Below are 24,948 nucleotides of genomic sequence, written 5' to 3'. Positions count from 1 at the left end.
TCTTCTGATAAAATAGTGGATTGTGTCCCTGATTAGGTCATTTTCTGACCCAAATCTTCATCTTGTTTATAAAATAGGACCGCATCTTTGCCAATTTTGCAGGTCCTGTCTCCTCTGACATCCTCGGTCCTGGCCGAGAGGACGATCAGGGTCCTGGACGATAAAGTGAGCGTGACGGAACTCGGGGTGCAGTTGGTTTCCGGTCTCTCGCTGTCCCTGCACCTCAGCCCGGGCAGTAACAGCGCCATCGTCGCCACGGCGACCACGCAGGAAGTGATCGAAACGCCCCAACAGGTACGATCCGCGGTTTTAATTTCGGTGCGGCGAAATACAGGATGGCGTCAATACCGAGCCCCGCTTCCGAGTCGTAGCCGTAATTAAAAGCGAGTCCTTTTTCTATCTTTCTGGTGATTAACTTAAGACGGGGACTCCTTCCCTTTGATTTGCATATACAAGCGGCGAACGTCGCTGTTATTGTGATCATTATCATTTCAAATGGCAGCTTTTTCCCCTCAGAGAGGCAAAAAAGATTCCTCTCCAGATATTTTCTCCAATTTTCCTCGCGTCTCAGATCATTAGGATGCGCTTGCCATTCGCTATTTCCCCTTGTACTTTTTTAAGCAATGTGCATATTGTTTTTCAGGGTTTATTTTCAGAGATTGTTTGCATACTGGGTTAGCGAAGCCTTGGTGAAGTTTCACAGAATCGTCTCGTTTGTCCTTTGCCGTTATCTCCCGATTGCCCCTGCTTTTTTGCTTTCGTACAGTTCCCAGTTTTTACTTTACAAGAACTTTATGTAGGGGAAATGGGAGGAGGCTAGCGGGCCAGGCCCGGGTCGCTCGGCTTTTATTTGTCAGAACGAGGAATCTTTCTATTTCCAAGAGTTCAGCATTCAAATGTGTCTAAATTCAAAAAATAAAGTAGACTCCTGGGATACAAAGTCCCATACCTTGGAATGTTTTCACAATACGATGTGGAATAAAAGGTTTTTCCACATCATTTCCCCCGACAATACAACATCAAAAACAAATAACTCTGCGTGGCCAAAAACTTACGAAATCAAACTTAACATAAGACGAGTTACATCTCTAAGATGCCAGCCTGCTATTAATTTGTGTCACAGCATCATGAAGATACCAATATGTTATTGGCTGAACTCCTTCCCACAATGCCTTTCCTTCTCTTCATTAAGTTCAGAGTCTCATGTCAGAAACTTGATTTTTGTAAAACAATAATGCTTGAGGGAGAAGCTAGAAGATGATAACAATGAAAATAGAGCTTGAGATAATAAAGAAATACAACAAAGGCACACACATCGTTACTCACAAAATAATACGGCGATAACTAATGGACAATTTAAAGGGTAGGAGGGCATTTGAGCCATTAAGCCAATTTTACGTTTTAAAATCAGTTTGATTTCAATTTAACTCACAATGTGACTAAAATGTATTTTATATTTAAAATGTGATTTAATCATATATACATGTTACAAAAGAGAGAAGTACTTACTAAATACAAAATCCGCTGACCCAATCAAATTGCTGTGGATGCTTGGCTGGCGTTTTCAGGTGTTCTGAGGGTTTTTATCATAAATTGTCTCGACAGTGAACATAATTTGTTTAATGATCTTCCATATAAAACGGGGTCTGTGACTGTTAACTGTAGATAAAACAATGCCCTATATATTCTGGCCCAAACCAAGTATTTACAGTGTTGCTTTGGCTTTACGTGTACCACATATGCAACGACAGAGATAATTAGGTTATCTTCATTTCATCTTAGAGCAAGAAATACTCTTGAAAAAAAGCTATATCTAGCATGCGAACCATACATTTATACTTTTTTGTTACTAATCTTTAATATGCATATAGTGTCTTTTCTGGGCTATAAGCCAAAAAATTGCTAAATCAATCAGGAAAAAACATGTATGAGCCCTGGAGTACAAGTCGCACGTTGGAAGGAAATTTATTCGTAATCATTTCTCATATAAGTCGCACCTGGAGTATAAGTCGCACCCAAACTATGAAAAAGACTGCGACTTATAGCCCGTAAAATACGCTACTTTAACGTTTTTCACCTAAGCCAGTGCGTCTCAATTATTTTCTGTTACGCCTCTCCTCGGAAGAAAAAATCCTCTTGTACCCCCCCACGAAGGCTGGCTTTTCATCTGCGTTTATTTTTTCATTGGGTCTGCTCCATTTTGGATGTAAACTTCATACTCTGATCTTTTACTCTGTGCTTTATGCACGGCCTCGTGGTGAAATGTCGACAAAACAGGTGGTGGAGGTGCGATAGCACTTGTTTCTTTAGAAAAAAAAAAGTTCAAATGTGCCCGAAACTATTTGAAAAACCACCTAGGCCAACAAGGGGGTTTGGAACAGTTTAGCTCATTACCATAGGTTTTCCACAACTCCCATTCGGCAATTTCACTCTCTGATTTCAACCTCAGAACCGATTATTGGTCTACCGTTTAAGGAAACATAAAACTGTATTTTTGCCGCGTGCACTTACCAAACTCGAGCCGTCTTTGTTTCGTCTCCACAGGAATCCTTCATCAGTGCCTGGCTGCAGTTTAGCGACGGCTCCATGACCCCCTTGGAGAATTACGACCCGGCTCATTTCACCCTGACGGCCACCTCGCTGGACGAGCGGGTGGTGGCTGTCGCGCGGCGCGGCGCGGCTCGGAGTTGGCCGGTCATCGTGGCCAAAGGCGAAGGTCAAGGTTTACTGCTGCGCGTGGAAATGACTCCATCCCAAGTGTGCCAGACCGGAAAAAGGCGCCTCAGTTTGGCTACCGGGATGGCCAACGTCCAGGTCAGGTTCGGAGGGTCCGATAAGTATTCCGGAGAGCGGCGTACGCGGCCCGATTCCGCCTATTACGGCGGATCCGTCTCGGACGCGGAGAGCGGGTTGGTTCATCGAGGAGCCACAACCGTGAGGGGCCATGTCCCGGCAAAAGCCAATGGAGGGCGTCTGTCCGCAGAAAGCCAGTTTCCCGACTATCCGGACCAGGCCGAGCACCCGCGAAGTCGCAGCACCGACGAGGACCCGCCCACCCGGAGAGCCATGACCGACCTGGAGATCGGGATGTACGCCCTTCTGGGGGTCTTTTGCCTGGCCATCCTGGTATTCCTCATCAACTGCATCTCCTACACGTACAAGTACCGAAGCAAGCACTTGTCTCTGGAGGCCCCGGAGAACATGCCCCATTCCCACGACTGGGTTTGGTTGGGGCAGGAGGAAGGGCTTTGCCTGCAGCGACCGCAACAGGACGAGCCGGACGGCGCTCCCGAGGAAGGGAGCCAGTTGCTCAACGGGGGCCCTAGCGCCGGGGGTTGTCGGGACCCCAGGAACGAGTCCCTCAACTCCCCGACCAGCAGGAGGAAGCGCGTGAAGTTCACCACCTTCTCCAACATCAAATCCGGTAACGGGTTCCCCGTCCTCAGCCCGTTGGCGTTGATGCAAAGCAGCGAGATCAAGTGGGTTTGTCCGGACATTGAGCCGGGAGATTCCAAGGACCTCAGGAACTACATGGAAAAGTTGAACGAGAACGTTGCTTAAGAGCCCGTCGGCATTTCGGGGAACTCGCCTTGACGCCTTCAAAAGAAGAAGAAAAGTCAACAATGGAGAAAGCAGACGTGGCTTTTTGTTTCGCCGTATCTCCTCGGTACTGCGGACCGGTGACGGCCTTGAGAACAGCGAGAGCGAACTCGAAAGGATTTTGCCGCAAAAGATGAAACGTGAACTTGATGTTGTCGCATCACTTAAATTAGGGGTCGGGAACCCGTGGCTTGCGAGCCAGAAATGGCTCTTTTCATGAGTACGTATGGCCGGGAGATAAAAATTGCGCTCGCAAATCTCATGTATAGCGTTTCAATTCTGACAAGCGCTAGTCAAGTCTACTATCATCAGTTTGGTCCAGTATATAAAGAACATTCTCCCCACTACGGTTTACGGTCGAGGAGTCACGCTAACCGACCTCGTTTTAGCTATACGTCACGAATGAATCATTTGTATGGAAACTCACTGAAGAATTGATGTTTACTGTTTGGACAATTTATGATGAGCACCTACAGAAAATTGTGAACAGCCAGAAACACCAGCCAAGCACACGGAGCGATTTGAGTGGGTGAGCAGTAGGGGTGGGCGGAGCTCCGCACACAGCGTGCTTCTGTCTGCCCGGCGCCGTCGGCCCTAAAGGTAAATATGACAGTATCCTTGTTTGCAGTATTTTGGAACATTTTGACTCTGCTTGCACCTTGTTTTGAAAACGTCATTTATGAAAATAATGAAGCTCAACAATCTTAAATAAGTACGGGAGAGAGACAAGTTTAAAGTGGTATGTTGATATGGGGCAAAGGCTCTGGCCTTATTTCATACATTTTATCAAATCATCTAACACCATGCAGTAAACTGAAATGGGCTGAAAAATGTCTGGAGAGCAGGTGAGGCAGTTTTGCTGAAAATATCTTGTGTGGCGCTCTCTCAAAATAAAAATAAAAAACAATAAAATCAAAAGATTTTGCTATTATGACTCTTTGGCTCAAAAAGGTTCCCGACCCCCGACTGAAATGTTTGTATTTAAACGAGTTTCATATTCTGTGTGTCCTGTAATTTTCTTTCTTCTGAACGATCACATTTTCACGGGATTGTGTTCTGCTTGCTTTCGTATAGCGGCCCAACGCCCTATACCAGACACCGGCAATTACAGATTCTTGGAAGAATTTTCTACCGATAGAAATGCAAAGTTTTATGATGTAGCGGGGTTTTCTATGTACAGTAACGATTTGTAGAAATTCATTTTCTTCGGTCATGCCGGATCAATGCATGACGACGTCAAGGAAGGAAATGCGTGCCTGGAACGAAGGCGTGTAGATAAGAACGAACCCCCGGGACCCGTCGGTCTCGTATGACTGTAGTCGAGCGCTGTAAAAAAAAAAAAAAAAAAAAAAAAGACTTTTGAGCTGGCTACTGATTCCAACTGTTTCTTCCCTTTCCCTTTCTCCTATGGATTTCGCTGCTACACTGCATTTGACTCATTTGAATATAAAAGGTGAAAAAAGAGATTTAGAGCATCGTGGACCATCTTATTTCACTTGAATCATCTGTACGGGCCGAGTTATACACTTGTGACATTTTGGATTCTTGAAAAACGCTCATGAGAGTGAATAAACAATCACTTAGTGTGAAATGTGGCCTCCTCACTCATCCCGCGGAGCCGCTGTCGAGCTCGTCCTTCGCGAAATGAATCGTGTCTGAAGGTGACTCCTCTCCGCTGCGCTGGTGTGTGATTCATTGGCCTATCGGTCATTTATCAGTCCGAAAGCTTTGCGTTTTGGTTCTGTTTACGACCGCCTTTGCCAAGAAAAATCACGTGATATCAATACTCGCCGAGTATTTTTTTCACTTTCTGGATTTGAGCGCCTGCTATCGTCTTAACTCTCGTTGCACGTGAAAATACGGTAGACCGCCGGGATACAACATAAATCTGGGTGTTGTATGGTGAGGGATAGGAACCTATGTTACCGGGGCGCCCTGTTTTTTTGGGGGACCACCCGTGAGAAGTGGAAATCCGCAAATCTTCGTAAAAGCCCCCTAAAGGTTAAACCCCGAGATGACGACATTACCGACTGAGATTATATGACTACAGCAAAATAACAATTTAAATCTAAAACTACAGTGAAACCTCGGTTTTCGAACGCCTCTCAGTTCGAACAGATCGGTTCTCGGTACGCTAGGGGCGATGCTGAGCGCCGTACCTGTGTAGATTGCACCCACCTCTCGTGAAGAACTGTTGTCACGGCAACGCGCACTCATTCTCTGCTTTCGTTTTTCAAAAGCGGCGAAGGGAGTGTTTTTAACTCCTAATTATGCCTCGGAAGAAGGTCGGTGCAAGCAGCAAAGTTGCTACAGGTGAAAAAAGAGGAGTAGTGCGTACAACTATTGCATTTAAGAAAGAAATAATAGTAAAATATGAAGAAGGTGTGCGAGTTACCCCTCTTTCAGGAATACAGCATGGCTTCTGCAGACAACCGCCAAGAGAAGAAATCCTACTCATAATTCTTTTCTTTATCCTTTAACCGCTCACCACTTGTTGTGGAGACCCAGGTGCTAAATGACGTGTTAACGACCTGATTTTTTTATTTTGACACGTTCATGTTAGCGTCATCTTTCGTACGGAAGATGACGCTAACGCGAACGTACGATTAGCCTGGGTTAGCTTCCTGTTTACTTTCGTGGTAAACATTTAGGGTGTTGGAACGGATTAAAACAATTTTACATTACTTTTAATAGGAAAAAACGACTTCGGTGATCGTACAAATCGGTTTTCGTAAAAAGAAATGGAACGGATTATGGTCGAGAACCGAGGTTCCACTGTACTAACACACAACACATAATAGCCGTTGAATGTCTAAAGTCCAGACCAGGGGCCAGTTACGGTCCGTGATCAAATTTGACCTTGCCTGCTACCTCTGTCATAAAAATGAATAATACGTGGCCCTCCAATAATGTTGACTGCAGGATAATACAAGTTTGTACCATAAAATATTCACCATTTCACCAGATGGTAGTAGCCCATTGGCCATCTTGCCCGTTGGCTTCATGTGAGAATTTTAGCCCACTCTATTTTTGACATGGCGACTGTAAATAAAAAAAGGAGAGTGGACTGTGAAGGGCTGCCGGTTCCAGGACAAGAGGAAAAATACAACTGCGTCTGCCTAATTTGCCAAGAGACGGTGGCTGTTTCAAAGAACATCATTTCAAGAGGCGATGCCAGACCAAACATGCCGACCACAAATGCTAACTGCGATTCAAATGAAAATGCTACAAAGGGGAACTACGAGGTGGCGATGCTGATCGTCAAGCACGGCAAACTTGTAATGGACAGTGAATTTATTAAAGACTGTTAGCAGGAAGCTGGACCAGCAGCACTGCTCTTGCCTTTTCACAGCTGCCGCTCTAGTCTATTCTGGAACCCGATATCAGTACACGAGTATCCGCTGGTGATTAGCATTTCTTGGTGCTCTTCTGACCATCCGACGAGTACGATCTAACTTTTCAATGTAACAGGCCGCCAAAATACTAAAAAATTGTATTTCCTTATTATCTCAAGCTCAATTTCCATTGTTATCATCTTCAAGCTTCTCCCTCAGTTTGGATTAAAACGGATTTTAAAATTCCCACTTGCGAGAATTGCCATACCCTTCGAGGACTTTGTTGCTTTATTGGCCTCCTTATTTTTAATCATGAATTTGGACCTTTGTACTTGGTAAGGGTAACGACACGTGTGCCTTCTTCGTCTTTCTTGATCATCGCAAGCTTCTTTTCCATAGTTATCATCACTAATCATGAGAGCTAAACTAAATGGTTATTAGAGGAGATTCTGAACCGAACAAATAGAGATAGAAGCATTGTGGGAGGAAGTTCTGCCAATCGCATATCTTCGTGACGTCTGGACGCAAACTGATAGCGGACCAGCATCTTACTCGTAAGGCGGGGAATGCTCCATCCTTGGCGTCTACTGTATCAAGTGAACCATAATCTCGAAAAGAAAAATCTTGAAAAAGTTTGAACGCGAGCGCAGTTCACGAAAGTCTGTGAACCTTCACAGACAATTAGTCTCTTTGCTGACGAGCACAACAGAGTTGTTCTTTTTTTCAAAGGGCAACCTCATTAGAGACTTCACTCTTATTACATGCTAATGTGGCATTCTCCTCACCCCTTTTTATTACCGAACATACCAGTCTTGGAAAGTTGAGGTGAAGTGAACTCCGTGAAAGAACAAAATAGACTTGATGTTACTTTTGGGGGGACCTCGACAAGAAGGTTGGATTTGCTTAACGCCTGCTTTAATGGTTTCCTTGCATCACTGGATCATCCTGGGGTCTGTTTAGATTTGTCATTTTGATTTGAACATTTGTAGTGTCGTGTGATTTTTTTGTATCTATCCAACAATGACCTTGAGTGTCCTGAAAGGCCCCTTGTCAAATCAATGATTTTTATTTTATATATATATATAGTGAGTTGAAAAGATCACAAAAATGGGGCAAACATGTGGACAAAATGAAATGAAATGATCTGCATTTCTATAGCGCTTTTCAAGTCAATGACTTCCCAAAGCGCTTTACAGTGTGCTTCACATTTCCCAATAGCAGCCTTGCAGCCATGTAAGGCGCTAACCTGCTTATTGGGGGTATTGGGGGTTCAGTGTCTTACCCAAGGACACTTCGACATGTAACACGGACGAGCCGAGATTCGAACTGGGATCCCTTGATCCCAAGACGAGCGCTCTACCTCCTGACCTACTGCCGCCCCAATGAAAAAATATTGGAGGATGCGGGCATCGATCCCGCTACCTCTCGCATGCAAAGCGAGCGCTCTACCATTTGAGCTAATCCCCCGAAGTAAACAAAGACAGTAGATGTAAGCCATGTTGAAATAATGAAAGAGTGTAACATTTTCTTCACACAATTGTGACTTTGTTTAATGGAGGACCGATCCGGACATAAGGATAAATAAATACCTACAAATTCTATTTTGTCGTCGTATTTTTTACATAATGTATTTTGTCATATTTTGTCACCGTTGTATTTTGGGGTCAAGGTATTTTGTCGTGTTTTGTACAAATTCTATTTTGTCGTTGTATTATCGCGACGTTGTATTTTGCCGTCGTATAGTGATCAACTTGTGTTTTCTCGTCATCCTATTTTGTTATGGTTGGGTTAGCGTTAGACAAACCCAAATAGTATTTAGTCGAAGTTAAATTTTGTCGTTGTTGTATTATCTTGTCGTTGTACATCGTATTTTGTACAAATTGAGTTTTGTTTTATTATGAGTATGAATATATCAGATCAAAGCGGCGCAGCCGCAAGCGGCAGCCTTTCCAGCAGCTCCATGTTATTTGGCTCTTTTTGTGATTTATCGTTTTAAGTGTCTGCCTCTATTTTTGGTGTTTTTCGTCCCGTTTGACAACGACACTTTGGATGACTTTCTATCCTATGGTTATGGGTTTTAACGCACAAAAATGCGTTGATTCGAGGAATCAACCCCTCGCCCTGAAGAACTCTGGTGCCGGCGCGATGATGGGGCCCTAACGTGGAGCTAGCTAAGCAACTAGCGGCGTTATAAGGTACCGTCCGTAATCATGGTACCAAATAAGACCGACGAACTGGCTGTGCTGGTGAAAAAAAAAGCGTACAGGGAGTGCAGTTTGCGGTGTTTTACGGAAACATCTAGCATCCTGGACGCTAACGTGGAGCTACCCGGAGCTACCCGGCTTCAGCACTGTTAGAGAAACAAAAGCCTGCGGGAAGCGGAGAGGAGCCGGACTCGCTATCTACGCGGACATGAGGTGGTGTAACCCTGGGCACAAAGATTTCCATCCATCGAACTTTTGGCCTAGCGTGTGACGTCATCTGCTCCGCTGTTGCTAAACTACAACACAGCACCCCGAGGCCATCCTGTTAATCTCTGGGGACTTCAATCACGTGACTCCGGATACAACACCGCCTGCTTTATTCTTCAACACAAGGGGATACTGCTGGAAGTGTGAATTTCCCCACGGGGATGAATAAAGTCTCTATCTATATTGTCATATTTGTATCTGTCATCGTCGTATTTACTTATGGTTAAATTTCATCGTATTGTGTCGTCGTTGTTGTATTTTCTTGTCGTTGGATTTAGCAGTAGTTCAATTTCATCAGCGTTGGATTTGGTCATCGTATTATATTATTATTGGATTTTATCATATTATGTCGTCATTGTATTTTGTCATCGCATTTTATCAATGCGCTTGTCCGGCATTGTATTAAGATCAACGTATTTTCCTTTCGTATGTTCTCACGTTATGTAGCCGTTTTATATTATCGTCGCATTTTTCCATCTTTGTAGTAGGCCGTCATCATCGTTCTTATTTTGCGGTCGTTTTATTTTGTTGTTAAAATCCAAGTCAAAACACCTTCACCACTGGTTGTCCGTAACAACCATCTGAAAATGAAAGTTTCCTAACCTTCCCGGACAACTTCCTGCCCGGGCCTTCATCACCACACTGGCAGGTAGTGAAGACGCTGACAAGTCATCAGTTATAATGAACGGGACTCTCGTCTCAGGGACAAAGTGATCCGCTCTCTACCCGTTTCACTCGTTTCCCTGCTGTTGCCATACCAACACTCCTTAACCCGCTGGACGAGGAAAGCATGTCTCGTGATTTAAGTGGACTCGTCAAACCGACCGCGTGCTTCACAATGTAGCAGTGGAACTGCAGCCTTTCACTCACCCAATCTATGGAGGTGAAATATTTTGCACCTTATATATTTTTCCCCGATGCTGCGTATTAAGTACTGGGTTGGACTGAAGAGACTGACCAGGGGCCTCTCGTTCATGTTTTTGGACCAGAAACAATACTGGACTCGTAGACTGAATCTTAAACACAACAATTGAGTTTGAAAGATTTAGTGAACCCCGGAATATGACGTGAATCCATTATGAGGATTATAAAGTGAAATTGCCGTAAAGCGGGGGATAGGAGCCTATGGTAATAAGCTATTGTAGTACTCTAGATCAGTTTTTCTCAGCTGGAGGGTCGGGACCCAAATGTGGGTTTTTGTCCCACTCCCTTTCATGCATTCTGTTATTCATTGAAGTGATATTTGCAGTTGTACAAAAAAAGCTGAATATATATATATATGTCACAGACACAGGACTCAATTGCATGCGTTTCTCGGGTTTTATTGAAAGAGAGTGAGAGTAAGGCTTGCTTGATCCGAAGACTGGCGGAGAGCGGGAACGAGCAAGGCGGGAGTGACACTTCCGTGTCAGAAGAAGACAGGCGGGAATGGCAAGTCGTTTGACCACGGCCGGAGATCAGAGGCGACGTAAAGTTCGTAATAGTGGTCGTAGGCAGGCGGCAGGCAGAACAGGCGTAGTCGGGTTCAGAAACGGGTCAAAAACAGGTTTTAACAGGGACGGAGTCGGACGGGAACGCTCACTGAGTGAAACACAACAGCTCGGAACGATCTGACAAAGTTTGAACTGAAGTCGGGGGTTTAAGAAGGGTGTGGCCACCAATCAGCTTGTCCGGGCTGTTGGCGCCAATCAAGCTGCCAAAGGGGTTCCAAAACGGGCAATCATGACAATGTATGTATATGTATGAATACATAATATGTGCTTTAAACTTCAGAATCATTTAATTGAAAAAAAATTGTAAAGTGAGATTTTTGTCGTTGGAGTGCAGCTTGTGTGGGGTCTTAATCGACCTCTTACATGTTGTGGGAGAGCTCTTTTGAGTTGGCTTATCGCTAAAAAAGATACACCAGGCATTCGACTTGTTACAACAGCAGTTGGAGAGGGGGAGGGGCCAGGAGAGGAGGAACTTACTTCCGTCCCCTTGGCCGCGCTCCTAACTCTGGGGGCCCTTCCCCCACCAAACAGTTTTTATTTAGGTAGAAGTAGTGGGGGCGGCAGTAGCTCAGGAGGTAGAGTGATCGTCTTGGGATCAAGGGATCCCAGTTTGAATCCCGGCTTGTCCGTGTTACATGTCGAAGTGTCCTTGGGTAAGACACTGAACCCCCAATACCCCCAATAAGCAGGTTAGCGCCTTACATGGCTGCACAGATCACGGCCGCTATTGGGAAATGTGAAGCGCTTTGGGAAGTCATTGACTTGAAAAGCACTATATAAATGCAGATCATTTCATTTCATAACAAAGACAGAGAAAGAAAGAAATGCCTCTTTGGGCGGTACCAACATTTGAAACAGAAACGTGATACCATCTGGTTTAGAAATACACACTTTTGGGGAAGTACCCCAAACCCACCTTACATTTGTCATTAGGATGGAATGGTGGGTCCTAAAGGTTTACCGATTGAGAACCACTGCCCTCGATAATGACGATAACATAACAAAGGTATAGACTCCAGATCAGTCTTTACCGAATAAGCACAGGATGCGTGCGTATTGTTGAGCCAAAACAGCGGGAGTAGCAGTATGAGTTTAAATGGAGTGCACGAATGGGAATTTCAAAAAACACATTTATGTCAAATTCTAAGAGGAAAGCACCGTGGAAGCCTGTCGCCGCAAGCCATTAAATAACTGACTGGACCGAGGACACCATTAGGCATAGGTCCGTTTGTGTTTTTCGGACATTGATCACTAAAATTATGCTGCTTCCACATACTTTGTACTTATTTGAGATGTTACTATCCAGAATCTTTTTCTGTCAATGGGCTGGATCATATTTGTGGAATTGAAAAAAACGTGTGTATATATTTTGGAGACAAATCTCTGCCCATATGGGTTGGGTTAAATCGACAGTAATATATATAGCTTACATTTTTGGTTGCGGGAAGTTCTTTCCATTACAATTGACCACTGGGAAACGCCACATTCATTTTTGTATGGGCCAAAATAATTGATACCCAATCCTTACACTAATACACATTTCATCGTGCATTGTTCGGGTGTAGAAAGCGCCTGTTCTTTTGAGCAATGACTCTTCATAGGACAATGCCATAGAAGCTCATGCCAGCTGCCGTTAATCACGAGGGAAGGGAAAAAAAAGAGAGCAATGTCGGCGTCATTTTTAAGCAGATTTGTTGAGAAACATGGCAACCGTTTTGAGCATTTCCCCAACTTCACCAAATATCCAAGCACTTTTCAATCCTTGACATCACAACCACCAACTAACAATAACCGAACTGGTCACATTACTGCAGTATATTATCATGACAACCTTTTCCACAATGCCGGGTTAACAACGATGACAGTTGGACACAATTGCACTGTGGAGGCGAGTCCTTAAAAAAATGAAAGCATAATATTTTCTCTATTAAGTATGTATTAATTATGCCCATCTGAGTTAAAAGAGCCCTTGTGCTTTTTTTCCATTGTCCCTATCTTCTTTGACCTTACTTTATCGGGCCTGTTCGGGGCAGAACAAACCCTCAAAAGGACGAAAAAAGTCGTTTATTCAAGCGCTTTAAAGAAATGCACGCAAATCACGTGTTACTCTGCCACCGTCTTTTAGCTTAAAGTCATGATGTGGAAGCCTTCAATTTTCAAATGCTGCACCCCAAATCAATATTGTCTTGTTTTTTTATGATTTACCTTATAGCCAGGAGGCGTTAAATGTTACACACTGTGCTTTGTATGCACTTTTACTGTTTATATTGTGTTATCTATGGGTATTGTGTTTGATCTCTCTTGATTCTGGATACTTATTCTGTGAATTTTTGTCTTTTGTTTTTAACTATGAATGAATGAATGGGCCAGCACGGCGGCACAGTGGTTAGCGCGTGTGGGGCACAGTTCTGAAGTCATGAGATCAAACCTCCTGTGTGGAGTTTGCATGTTCTCCCCGTGCTTGCGTGGGTTTTTTCCGGCCACTCCAGTTTCCTCCCACATTCCAAAACAGGCCTATCAGGTTAATTGATCGATTCTAATTGTCCCTAGGTGTGAATGAGCGAGCGAATTGTCTGTCCCTGTGTGCCTTGCGATTGGCTGGCAACCAGTTCGGGGTGTCCCCTGCCCACTGCCCGAAGATAGCTGGGATGGGCTCCAGCACCCCCGCGACCCTACTGAGGATAAGCGGTGCAGATAATGGATGGATGGATGCTCCGAACAATATCCTGTTGCTCTATGACAATCAGGGTTGGGTAGGGTTACTTTAACTTGATTACTTTCAATGACTTTTGGATTACTCCAATACCAAATATGCAAATAAAAGACAAAAGGAACTAAATAGGAATAAAATGATGACTCACAACACGTGGTAAGCTTTCTCTCCTGGCTTTGATCTCTTTGATCTCCGGCAAAACGAACATCAAATGCGACAGAAACAAAATGAAAATAAATCCAAACGGCTTGCCAACATCATTTTGCCCTTCCGTGTATTCCGTTACTCCCCGAGCCTGCACAAAATTTTGTCATTTTATTCATATTTAGTTTCTTTTGTCTTTTATTTGCATATTTGGTATTGGAGTCATCCAAAAGTCATTGAGAGTAATCAAGTTAAAGTAACCCTACCCAACCCTGATGACAATGATAATAACTCTTCTGATACGTTCAAAATCGAGCATTATCCAGGATTTCAAGCACCCGTAGGAAGCATGCAAATAAAAACAATAAGCCAATTTCATCAGCATGATTTTCCGCAAGGTAGTGTGAGAGCTATAGTGCTAATTCAGCTTCCAATGGCTTCATATACAGCTACGAGTGCAATCAAATCCCCAAAACAACGCTGTTGATAGCCGCTTAACACTTTCATTTAATGTCCGCTGATGAGAGGAAAGCCACTTTATTGCTTTGTTTATAGGCCTAATCAATCCCCAGTGACATCCTGCGGGTCTTGAAAATGTCAAAAACCTCTAAAAAGCCTGCCGGTGAACGGGATTTTAATTATTAACTCTGCCCGTTATTTTTTTTTTTAAGATTATTTTGTTTTTTATCTCAAGCACCGGCATTAACGAGCATCAAGAGTTGTTGGTTAAGGCGAAGCGGAGTCATTTTTAGCTGCACTGGAGCTGCCCCGGCCCTCTTCAACGCACGCAAACATGTTTTGGCGCGCTGAGAGACACTTTTCATCTCTTTCTCCTTCTGCTTACATTATCTCTGATGATATTTTTATTTCCACTTGTTTCTTTTCCACTGTCCTTGGGGAGCCCAGCGGGGTAATGGTGTGCATTCCGGCTTCCCGCGTGTCGTAATAATGACGAGTCGTGAGGCCGGCTATTACGCAAAAAATGTCTCACTGACAGACCGGGCTGAAATGATAGGTTTGGATGTTGTCGTAGCACAAATACTAATAATATGTATTTATGAATAAGTATACGTGCAGACATTTCTACACACATGTTATTTCATTTTAGATTTGTTTAGTGATAGACTACTTGGTAGAGTAATACGTTATGCTCCATATTTTAAAGCAGGGGTCGTGAACCTATAGCTCGCGAGCCGTAGGCTACAGTAGATGGCTCTTTTCATGAGCACAAACGGCTCGATGATAAAATGCTACTCGTGCAAATACCTCCGTAGCATCCAAATTCTGATACGCGCCATGACTGGTTAGGTACGTGCATAGCTGAAACTACTCGAATAACTTCAATTGTTCGGTCCGGTCTATAAAAGGCACAGTTTTACCTACTGTTTACTGTCAAGGTGTCACACCAACACGCAAGCTTTATAGGGGAGCTCATTAAATAATGTATAGTAAAATGTTAAAAAAAAAACAAAAACTAAGTGTAAATACCCACAAACGCTAGCCAAGCACACAGAACAATATAATTGGGTGAGCAGTAGAATTGGGCGGAGCTACGCAACACAACACGCTCCCCTCTCTCTCTCACATGCGCCCACTGCGCTGAAGGATAATCCATCCATGACATTTTTGTTTGCAGTTATTTGTGACATACTAACTCTGCTTGTACCTTGTTTTGAAACCGTTATTTATGAAAAAAGGGCAATAATTTTAAGTAACTGTGGAGGGGGACAAGTTTAAGGTGGTTTATTTGTTGATACAGGACAAATGCTCTAGCATCATTATGTTCAAAAAGGGGTAGTAAGCAGCAGATGCTTATTTTCCCTACCCCTTCATCTTCCCTACTAAATACACCAATGATAATAACAACATTTGTAATAATATTAATAATGACAGTTATAACAATAGCAACAAAGTTAACCATAGTTGTAGACGCAGTATTCCCAATCTCTCGTATCACTCATACCCCATTTTCTTCATCTCTGTATTCCGCCAGGAATGTTTTTTTGTATTTAAATTTGAAGACGTGAAAAGTTGGACATTGTTTGATCTCGTCCTGTCAATTGTTCCAAAGTTTGAATCCGCACACAGACACACACATACTTTTGCTGGTGGTTCTCACCTTTGGGATTAGGAATTCACTACAGCCTCTTAAGTTATAATTTCCCTCTTTCCGAGTGAATCATTTATGGATGTTTTCTGGCACTATATTTTTGTTGACCTTAAATAGCAGTTGTGGGTGAAAATTTTTACTGAATCATCTAATTTGAATTATTTGAATTAGAGTCAAATAATTTTTGTATGTTTGCTTCCCTTTTTTGCACAATTACTTGATCCGTATACAAAGTATTTAAGGAAGAATGACGTTTTGAGTGGAAAAGTCCACAAATCACTAACAATGTCGATACTTCCTACACCAAACACCGCAAAGCGCAACATTTCTTTCAGTGAAGTAGGCGGCAGAGTGTGTTTGGAGTCGCGGCTCACAAATGATTGCCCTGCCTTTTGTTTCCCGCTTGTAGAAATGATGAAAAGGATCAACAATGCCAAAAGGAAGATCTACGTAGACACAGCATAATGTATGAGGCCTCTTGAGGGGAACAAAATCATTTTTTAGCATACAAGCCGTATTTTTGTGCTTCGGAAGATGACAAGTTTGTTTTATTGAATTCTGAAATGTATTTCTTTGTTCCTGCATCTCGTTAAGGTTTTAAGGGGCTATGTTTTGTTGCGAGTAAACCGAACTGGTAAGAAAATATACTGTTAAATTGTTTCACGCGTATTGCTAGTGGGCGGCGCGTCCGTGGCACACTTCTCAGGTCACGGGTTCAAATCCAGTTACCAGCCTTCTTGTACGCCGTTTGCATCTTCTCTCGAGCTTAAGTGGGTTTCCTCCGGGCACTCCGGTTTCCTCCCCTGTTCCGAAAAACATGCATGTCAGGTTAATTGGCAGTGTCAAATTGTCCCTAGATGTGAATGAGCGAGTGAGTTGTCTGTCCCTGTGTGCCCTGCGACTGGTTCAAGGTGTCCCCTGCCCACTGCCCGAAGATGGCTGAGATGGGCTTCAGCACCCCGCGTGTCCCTAGTGAGGATAAGCAGTCCAAAAAATGAATGGATAGCACAAATAAGATAGATAGATAGATAGATAGATACTTTATTCATCCCCGCAGGGAAATTCACATTTCCAGCAGCATCCCTGCGCTGAGAACAATACAATAATAAAGCAAAAAGAATACAATATACAAATACCCAATGTGACGTGCTAATACCCACTGTAGCGTGTTATATAGAGTATCTAGATAGCGCTACACAGAATACACATTGCAATAAAATACGGTAATATGCAATGTTGGGGGTGAAGGTCTAATGTGGGCCTTTACTCTGCCGGGTGGAGTTAAAGAGCCTCATGGCATGAGGAAGAAAAGATCTCTTCAGTCTGTCCGTGGTACATGACAGTGACAGCAGTCTTCCACAGCACCGGGGCCCAAATATGTCATGGTTAGGTGCGTGCAGTCCTTCTCATTCAAAAGATGGCAGCATTGCCTCATTTTTCAGTCCCCCCTCACAATTCCTCCGGCCAATTAGCCACCTCTACCATGGGTACTCTGGGTTCCCACCTCCATGTTGCTGATTCGTTTTGATTCCTGAAGACAGTCACTCGCCAATACGACAAACTTCTCCTACCAAGATTTTTTTCTTCAGTTCCCTCCTCGTTCAAAGTTTAGTCCCTCCAAAACTTGCCGCTCCAACCTTCTTCCCACCTCCCCACCCCAGGATCCCCTCTCAAGTTTGCTTTTCAAGTCGTCACCCTGAGCAGTCCTGCTTTCACTCTCCCTTATCATTAGCAAAGTCCTTTTTGTTTCTTTAACAAATGCCCCCTTTTTAGGGTTTCCTTCCCGTTTTACATCTCCTTGCGTCCTGCATTCTGGTCTGTCCCTGAACAGCCTCTATTTCAAAAACCGGAATTCTCTGTATTCGGAACGAACACGCTGAAGAAAAAGCCGTTCCTCAACAGTCCCAATACTTTTGCCTGTTTTTGCAAAAATCCCCAGTGAGACAAAGGCTTTCTGTGTTTAATGTTCCATCCCAAATTGATCAGATGGTGGGACAGCCCTTCCCTTCAAAATGTCAGGTCTACTCATCTTGATGTTGCCTTATTGATTTATCAAATTATAGGCTGCCGACGAGAGGTGACGTGCAACATTACTGGCAAATTGAGAGGGAGGACGTTGTATTTTCCATGCCACTGAATGCCGCTCGCGCCAATCAATAAAGCCTCCGCTTTCTACCTGTCAAATATTCACTGATCGTTTCTTAAAGGGTGCTCGACAAATCTGACTTGCATGTATGACTCTTAAGCGCGATATGAAGAGGAGTCCTTTATGTGTTTGTTTGATTTTGTGAAGGTGCTAAAAGTGGCTACTCCATTAGCTCTTTCCTTTGGTGCTCTCTTACCCGTTTAAACATTCATTTGCAGGCCTCGCGAGGTGTCAAGAACCTTTTACTTCTCGCCCTTTAACAAATTCGACCAACGCGGAGAAACTGTTTTGGGGTTTGTGAAAATAAAAGCAATGCAGGGTTGCTTTTGTCTTTAATGATTGTTATCAAGATAGATGGACTTATTTGATTTTTTTCCCAATGACTTTAAATACAGCAGAATTTTTCTTTACTAAATACAAAGCAGAACGAATGGGCTTATCGCCGGGCATTCTACTTGGAGGAGGTTGTTGGGGTTGTGGTTTGTTGGAAAAGTGTCACGGAGCCACCAGGGAGCGCCAAAGGTTTGCATGCAGCGCCGGAGTTGCTTGTACAGAAATGAGGTTTAAGGATTTTTTGGAGCTGGCTTGACACAAAACCCTAGCGAATGACACTCGCAGCGGCCATTAGTACAACTGTATACATCTTTCTGAAAATTGGTACCGCTGTCGGAGCCTATAAGTCACACACAAACGCCAACACAAATTGGGATTCATAAAATAGTTAGGATAGATATTTTGTACAAGGGAGAGAGAGAAGAAAGACACCATATTTTTTATCAATGGCTCTTTTTTAAATAATGAGGTAGTGATTTATAACTAGAGTAGACACCCAGGATATGATGTAATCCGCCCTTAGGTGGGGATCGCAAAATTGTCGTACAGGGGGGATAGGACTTATGGTAATGGGGTGAGAATACAACTAAACCAGATCAAAACATTTAACTAACAGATCAGTATACAGTAAGTACTAATTGTGTGTAAGAGACACGCATAGATAACAAATACGATTAGAAATATGATAATACAATGTGAAAATAAAGCAAGAATGAAATTTGATTTACCTTTGGTGTGACGTGACTTAAGCTGGTCCGGTTAGGAAGCTAGCTGATACAGAGGGGAGGGAGAAGGCGGACTAAAATAAAAACTGAATTCTAATTCAATTAAAACTTGAGCTATGCCCTGAAGAATGAATTGAATAAATTGCCTCTTTATTTTGATTAATAGTCCCCATTGTCGATTGGTTACGGCCATGCAACTTAGCAATAGCAAGTGTAGCAATTCATGTGCCCTTTTTGTTTCCATTGTTATCATTTTTTTTGCTTCTCCCTACAGCATCATCGCAAGTCTTGTACCTCTAACAAACAAAAACGGTAATCAAAATAAGTATTTCATTGACAACTCACAAAGTCTTTACCAAGCACACGAGATTCTTAACTGAATAGAGAAAAGCGTTATGGGAAGTAGTTCACCAAATAGCATATCAACATTTCCATGATGCCTTAAGGCAAACCAATAGTAGACCAGCATCTTAGAGACGCTACTAGCACAGTCAAGCACACCAAAACCCCAAGGTTAAAACGGTTTTGGGCACACAATATAATTTGTTGTTGATGTCGTATCGTGGGGAAAATACCAAAAAGAGGGGCCAAAAATATCTTATTCCACAGCATAAAGTTGGTACGCTGTTTGCCAGGCAGCTAATATATTTCGAGAGATCATATAGAATAGGACTTGACTTCTTAAAAGTCCAAAACAAACTTCTCAACTCTAGTGTTAGTTAACGCCCACGTTTCGGCCATTCGTAGCAAAAACAAAAAAACAACCGTATAGAAGCGTATAGCTTCTTAATACTGTGATTCAAAAGTTCCATTTACTCTAAAACTTTCTTTTTTTTCCGAGTGCATTCCCAGCAGGGAGGTTTGCTCGTCTTCTTCCAGACTCCAAACAAAACGCGCTTCGAACCATCTGTCTACCAGAGGACACACGAGCCTCCTTCACACTCCCGACAAGAAACCGGCATTTTGGGACAAAATAAGACCAATTACCGAGTAAAAGGAAATATATATTTGATATTTTTTCCACATCCTTACCTCCTCGGAGTGCCAGCGCAACACAGGTTGGCTTCTGACAGCGAGTGTTCGACTGTTCCCACAAATTGCAGGTTTCTTTGCACACACCTGTAATGGGCATAAAAGAAAAATGTCCTTATGATGGCTGTAAAAACGCTTATGCTAATACTGTGATGCTTATTTTTGACGATACAAATTCTATTAAGTTATATAAATGATCAAGATATTCATCCATCCATCCATTATCTGCACCGCTTATCCTCAGTCGGGTCGCGGGCGCACGGGAGCACATTCTAGCTATTTTCGGGCAGTGGGCCGGGGACACCCTCAACCGCTTGCCAGCCAGTCGCAGGACACAGACATATAACTCGCACGCTCATAAGGACATTTTGAACCGGCCAATCAACATGGCACGCATGTATTTGGAATACGGGAGGAAACCGGAGTACCCAGACGAAACGGACGGAGACAAGGAGAAAACATGCAAACTCCGCACAGGGAGGCTCACAACCATTATCAAATCAAATTGTATACATCTCTTTGCATGTATCTATTCGTAGTCTCTCTTACATTCTAAGCCATAATATCTATTTCATTGTAATCCTCTATTGTTTTGAGGTTAACAAGTATTTATACTTGGTTTTAGTTTAGCATCAACAAATTAGCTAATTTATGAAGGACAGATTAGCATTTATTTATTGCAAAGACTTACTTCAGTCCTTGTTACATTGTTACTTAATGCAAATAACCACGAGTTAATTAAGTCTGTAATTATATCAGACCACTGTAGGTACGATTTTGCTTTTTATTGAAGATTTTTTTTTCTTTTTGAGTTTGTTTTAGTGCACCTTAGCTCATTTACGTTTTAGCTAGCATGAAAAAAAAAAGTTATGTTGATGAATGACTAATTACAACACACAGTAGGAAACAACAATGATGAAATCACAAAAGTTGTATCCATTACCATAAAACAAATTTCCTTAGTAGATAATAGTCGAAAGAGTGCACATTTGGATCCCCTTCTGCAGTGACTTCTGTTTGTGTTCTGGCGAAATTGTCCACTTCCGGTTTGTAGTTTTCTCATACCATATAATCAACTAGAGCCAATATTGACTCATTTTTCACGGAGTTTCGACGAACAACCCTAATGTGAGTTTATTTTAGCTGTTGCCTTTTACTTTTTTGTTTGACAAAAAAACGAGCGCTGAACAGATATGGAGCTATTGCTCTTTGTTTGTTAGCTAGCTTACGAAATTAGCCGAGTTAGCTGCCATGTTAGCCACGTTATTTAATGAGACACAACATTTCTCAATCAGATAAAAACGTAGGTCTACTATGAAAGTATAATATAAATGAAAATAAAATTGCTATTTTTGTTCTTTCCAGGGATTTTTTTCTGGCGCTATAATGGACAGGGGGTTTATCGTGGTGACGTCACTGTAATTAAAAAGACATCATGGCGTCAAGTTATTCCTCTTGAAGACGGTAAGTACAGGCCTAAATCTGCATTTTATTTCTCTTTTGACAGTTTACAACTGGTGTAGGGTTATAAAACTATAAATATTGTCACATTTATGACACTTCACGGTAAGTACAGGCCTAAATCTGCATTTTATTTCTCTTTTGACAGTTTACAACTGGTGGAGGGTTATAAAACTATAAATATTGACACATTTATGACACTTCATTGTATATTCATTGCAGTCATAAATCATTATACTGTAACTTATTTAAATAAATATGACTATTCATAACAACAATAATGCTTTTTTGAAATTTTAGAGCATATCTGGAAAACATTACTGTTTTGACTGTTTATGACACGCGCGTTGTCAAGCAGTAAAACTTTGTGACGCTTTTGACGAAAACAATTATTTTTAGTTCCTGCCATAAATCATAACTGCTTCACTCATTTGCTCGAATATGACAGGTTATAAATCTATCATAATTATACAGAAATTTCTAGCATGTTATAAATGCTAAGAATGCATATGATTATGGTCATGCATCTTAATTTTGTTGTTTTTTTGATAGTTTTACAAAAGGTGGAGGGTTATTAAATTATAGATGTTGAAGGTTTATGACCCTTTTGATGAAAGCCAAATTGTACATTTTTTCCTGTAACTAATCCCGGCTTTTTAACACTTTTGCTCACACACGACAGGCTAAAACACACTTTTACTCTACAGCATATGAATAATCTATACTTTATGTTGATAATATGTGTATCATTTGCCCTCATGTAGGTTTTAGATCAGGGGATGGTGTCATAATAGTCTGTAATAATAGTTTGCAATATTCTTTGATCTGTGCAGCCCTTTGAGACTCTTCTCGTGATTAAGGGCTACACAAATAAACAGGACTTGACTTGACTTGAGGTTTTTAAGTTTTCCCTTGCCCTCATGTAGGTGTTAGATCAGGGGATGGTGTTATAATAGTCTGTAGTTTGCAATAGTCTTTGATCTGTGCAGTCCTTTGATACTGATTAAGGGCTATATAAATAAACATGACTTGACTTGACTATAATCCATAAAGGAATTTCAGATCCAAAATACCATATAAGTACAGTCCCAATTTAATTTGTTGTTTTTTTTTTGATGGTTCACAATAGGTGGAGGGCCATGAAACAATAAAAATAGACAGGTGTATGACCCTTTCGCTGAAAGCTGCATTGTACCTCATATCCTATCTCCATAACACTTTTACACACATATGACAAGTCATAAATCTATCATAATTGTTAAAGGAATTTCCAAATCCAAGAATGCATTTATGTACAGTTCTACATATTCCTTTTATTGTTAAATCTTAATCTTTAGTGTAGTTTTGACGGTTGACAACAGGTGGAGAGTCATAAAACAGTAAAACTTGACAGGCTTTTGACCCCTTTTGACAAAAGCTCCACGTGTCATGAACCAGAACAGGAAACCTGAAGCAGAACCCAATCGCGTAACGTTGCTCACAGTTTATTGGGGAGAAGAGAAATCAACACACACTCGATCGATAGTCGTGGAAGTAGATTGCTTGGTACGAGGAAGTGGTCAAAATCAAACAGCTCAGGGCAAGAACAAAACAGGAGCAAAACACAGGCAAAAACGGAGATTCACAGGGCTTGGCAAAACAAGAGCAAAAACACAGGCAAATTGGGGATTCACAGGGCTTGACGTATCACAACAGAGTTTAGCAAGAGACGCTCTGACAAAAGGCGACTCACAAGACAGTGTTTAAGTAGTCACGGGGACCAATCCGTCGACGTGTTTCAGCTGGTGTCCACGGGCGGGGCCAATTGGGCGCCGTGGCAATCGTGACAGAACCTGGCGCCACACGGCGGGGACCAATTGGGCGCCATGGCAACCGTGACACCATGGTATCTGGGGGCTGCGAGGCTCTCTCAATGTGAACACATCTGACCTCTGTCATTTTTTTGTAATTTTTTTAACTGTCCTAGATAAAGTGCAACTGCACCTCCACGACACTAGGGGGCGGTGGCCCTCAAAGGGTTTTCTTGTTCCTAAGGGGGTATGACAGAAAATAATTGAGAAGCCCTGCTCTATGGTCACAGTTCCAACGCAACACGGTGCAATCACGTCAGGCGACCGCGGCAACATGTGATACTGTCACACGGCGCTTGCCGCCAACCGGCAGATGAAAGCCAAAAGTCAACCACCTGCCGCGTGACGGGCGCCCCACGCCATTTTTTTTTTCTATCTTTTCTTAAACGCATTCTCGGATGCGCGCTAATCCTGCCAATCAAATTGCATATCTCAAACGCAACAGTGGCGCCCTTGTCTCCCCAAAGATCAACCTGGCAGTGCACCGATCACTCCTGTTGACAAGTGCAGCGATACCAGATGGTGCCAGATGGGAAGCCTGCGGTGAACACGTAGACTTGCGGATAAAGTTTTTATTCTGGACACACATAAATTCATTCATAAGATCAATTGAAAACAAGTTCAAGTCCCTTGCTCGTGTTGGCAACCTATGCGAGAGTCCGAGCTTATTAAAAATGATTCATCTCATGCCGCATTCCAGAAAAGTGGCAAGTCAGATTTCTCCCACTTGGATGGTACTGGACACGACCTCACAACGTTCCGAGCGAATGCAAACAGCAAAGATGGCTGATCGCGGAAAGTCCTTCTTTTTTTTCCTGATTAAAAGACTTTCGGACCTCCAGCAAACCTGCCTTCTCGCAAGCGCTCAAATTGTGGAGGAAAAACCGACGGCTGAGCACTCAAATCCATCCACCCATCCATCCATCCATTATCTGCACCGCTTATCCTCAGTAGGGTCGCGGGGGTGCTGGAGCCCATCCCAGCTATCTCCAGGCAGTGGGCAGGGGACACCTTGAACTGGTTGCCAGCCAGTTGCAGGGCACACAGAGACAGACAACCATTCACTCACTAGGGAATATTTGGAGGAGCAAAAACATAAACGGGTCGGCAACGGGAATCAGACAGAACAACAGGGCAGGATTGGGTCAGGAGTCACAAAGGTTTGCCTAGCGTATAGCGTAGGTTCACAATCGATCCGACGAGTGTCGTCAGGAAGGCGGGGGGTTCAAAAAGAGTCCAACAGCCAATCAGCGTCCGCGGCTGTTGGCGCCAACGGAGCAGTGCCCCGCATCAGTAATCATGACAGTCTGGCTTTGTTGCATTTATTAATGTCTTTCAGGACAACACCTATTTTTCTCCTAAATTTGAATGATATGAAAAACACGTTTTATTTTATTTTGAATGAAAGACTTGTCTCCTTTTTTTCGTGTATCAATTTGTTTCAAAAGCAATTTTGTCAGCCCGCAAATCGAAAAATCCTCATAGCGACGCAATTTGGCTTTTACGTCGAAATTTCAATCTGGTAAAATATCCCG

The 24,948-nt window shown here is 42.7% G+C and overlaps 1 protein-coding gene, 2 long non-coding RNA genes and 1 other non-coding gene across 5 annotated transcripts in view; 2 read left to right on the top strand and 2 right to left on the bottom strand.

Moving 5' to 3' along the window:
• Window positions 1–5,422, top strand: part of LOC148349960 (transmembrane protein 132C) — a 173,382-nt gene extending 167,960 nt beyond the window's left edge. For both annotated transcript variants that reach the window (XM_088355378.1, XM_088355377.1), the window contains exons 9-10: window positions 103–294; window positions 2,545–5,422. In XM_088355378.1, coding sequence (XP_088211504.1) covers window positions 103–294; window positions 2,545–3,561 — 1,209 coding nt within the window. In that variant the 3' untranslated portion in view covers window positions 3,562–5,422. The remainder of the gene's footprint in view (window positions 1–102; window positions 295–2,544) is intronic.
• Window positions 5,423–8,329: 2,907 nt separating this feature from the next.
• Window positions 8,330–8,402, bottom strand: trnaa-ugc (transfer RNA alanine (anticodon UGC)). The gene has a single exon. It is a non-coding gene; the product is annotated as a tRNA-Ala (tRNA).
• Window positions 8,403–15,696: 7,294 nt separating this feature from the next.
• Window positions 15,697–21,201, bottom strand: LOC148349958 (uncharacterized). The gene is made up of 3 exons (XR_015853028.1): window positions 21,046–21,201; window positions 20,103–20,189; window positions 15,697–16,669 (listed from the first exon to the last, which is right to left on the bottom strand). It is a non-coding gene; the product is annotated as an uncharacterized LOC148349958 (long non-coding RNA).
• LOC148349957 (uncharacterized) overlaps window positions 21,120–24,948 on the top strand; it is a 47,854-nt gene continuing 44,025 nt past the window's right edge. Inside the window, exons 1-2 of the long non-coding RNA XR_015853027.1 lie at window positions 21,120–21,230; window positions 21,468–21,566. This is a non-coding gene — a long non-coding RNA (uncharacterized LOC148349957). The remainder of the gene's footprint in view (window positions 21,231–21,467; window positions 21,567–24,948) is intronic.

This window comes from Urocampus carinirostris, chromosome 16 (assembly GCF_059441175.1).
Source record: "Urocampus carinirostris isolate Australia breed hairy pipefish chromosome 16, RoL_Ucar_1.0, whole genome shotgun sequence".
Taxonomy (NCBI): domain Eukaryota; kingdom Metazoa; phylum Chordata; class Actinopteri; order Syngnathiformes; family Syngnathidae; genus Urocampus; species Urocampus carinirostris.
This window is presented reverse-complemented; position numbering and strand designations above follow the sequence as displayed.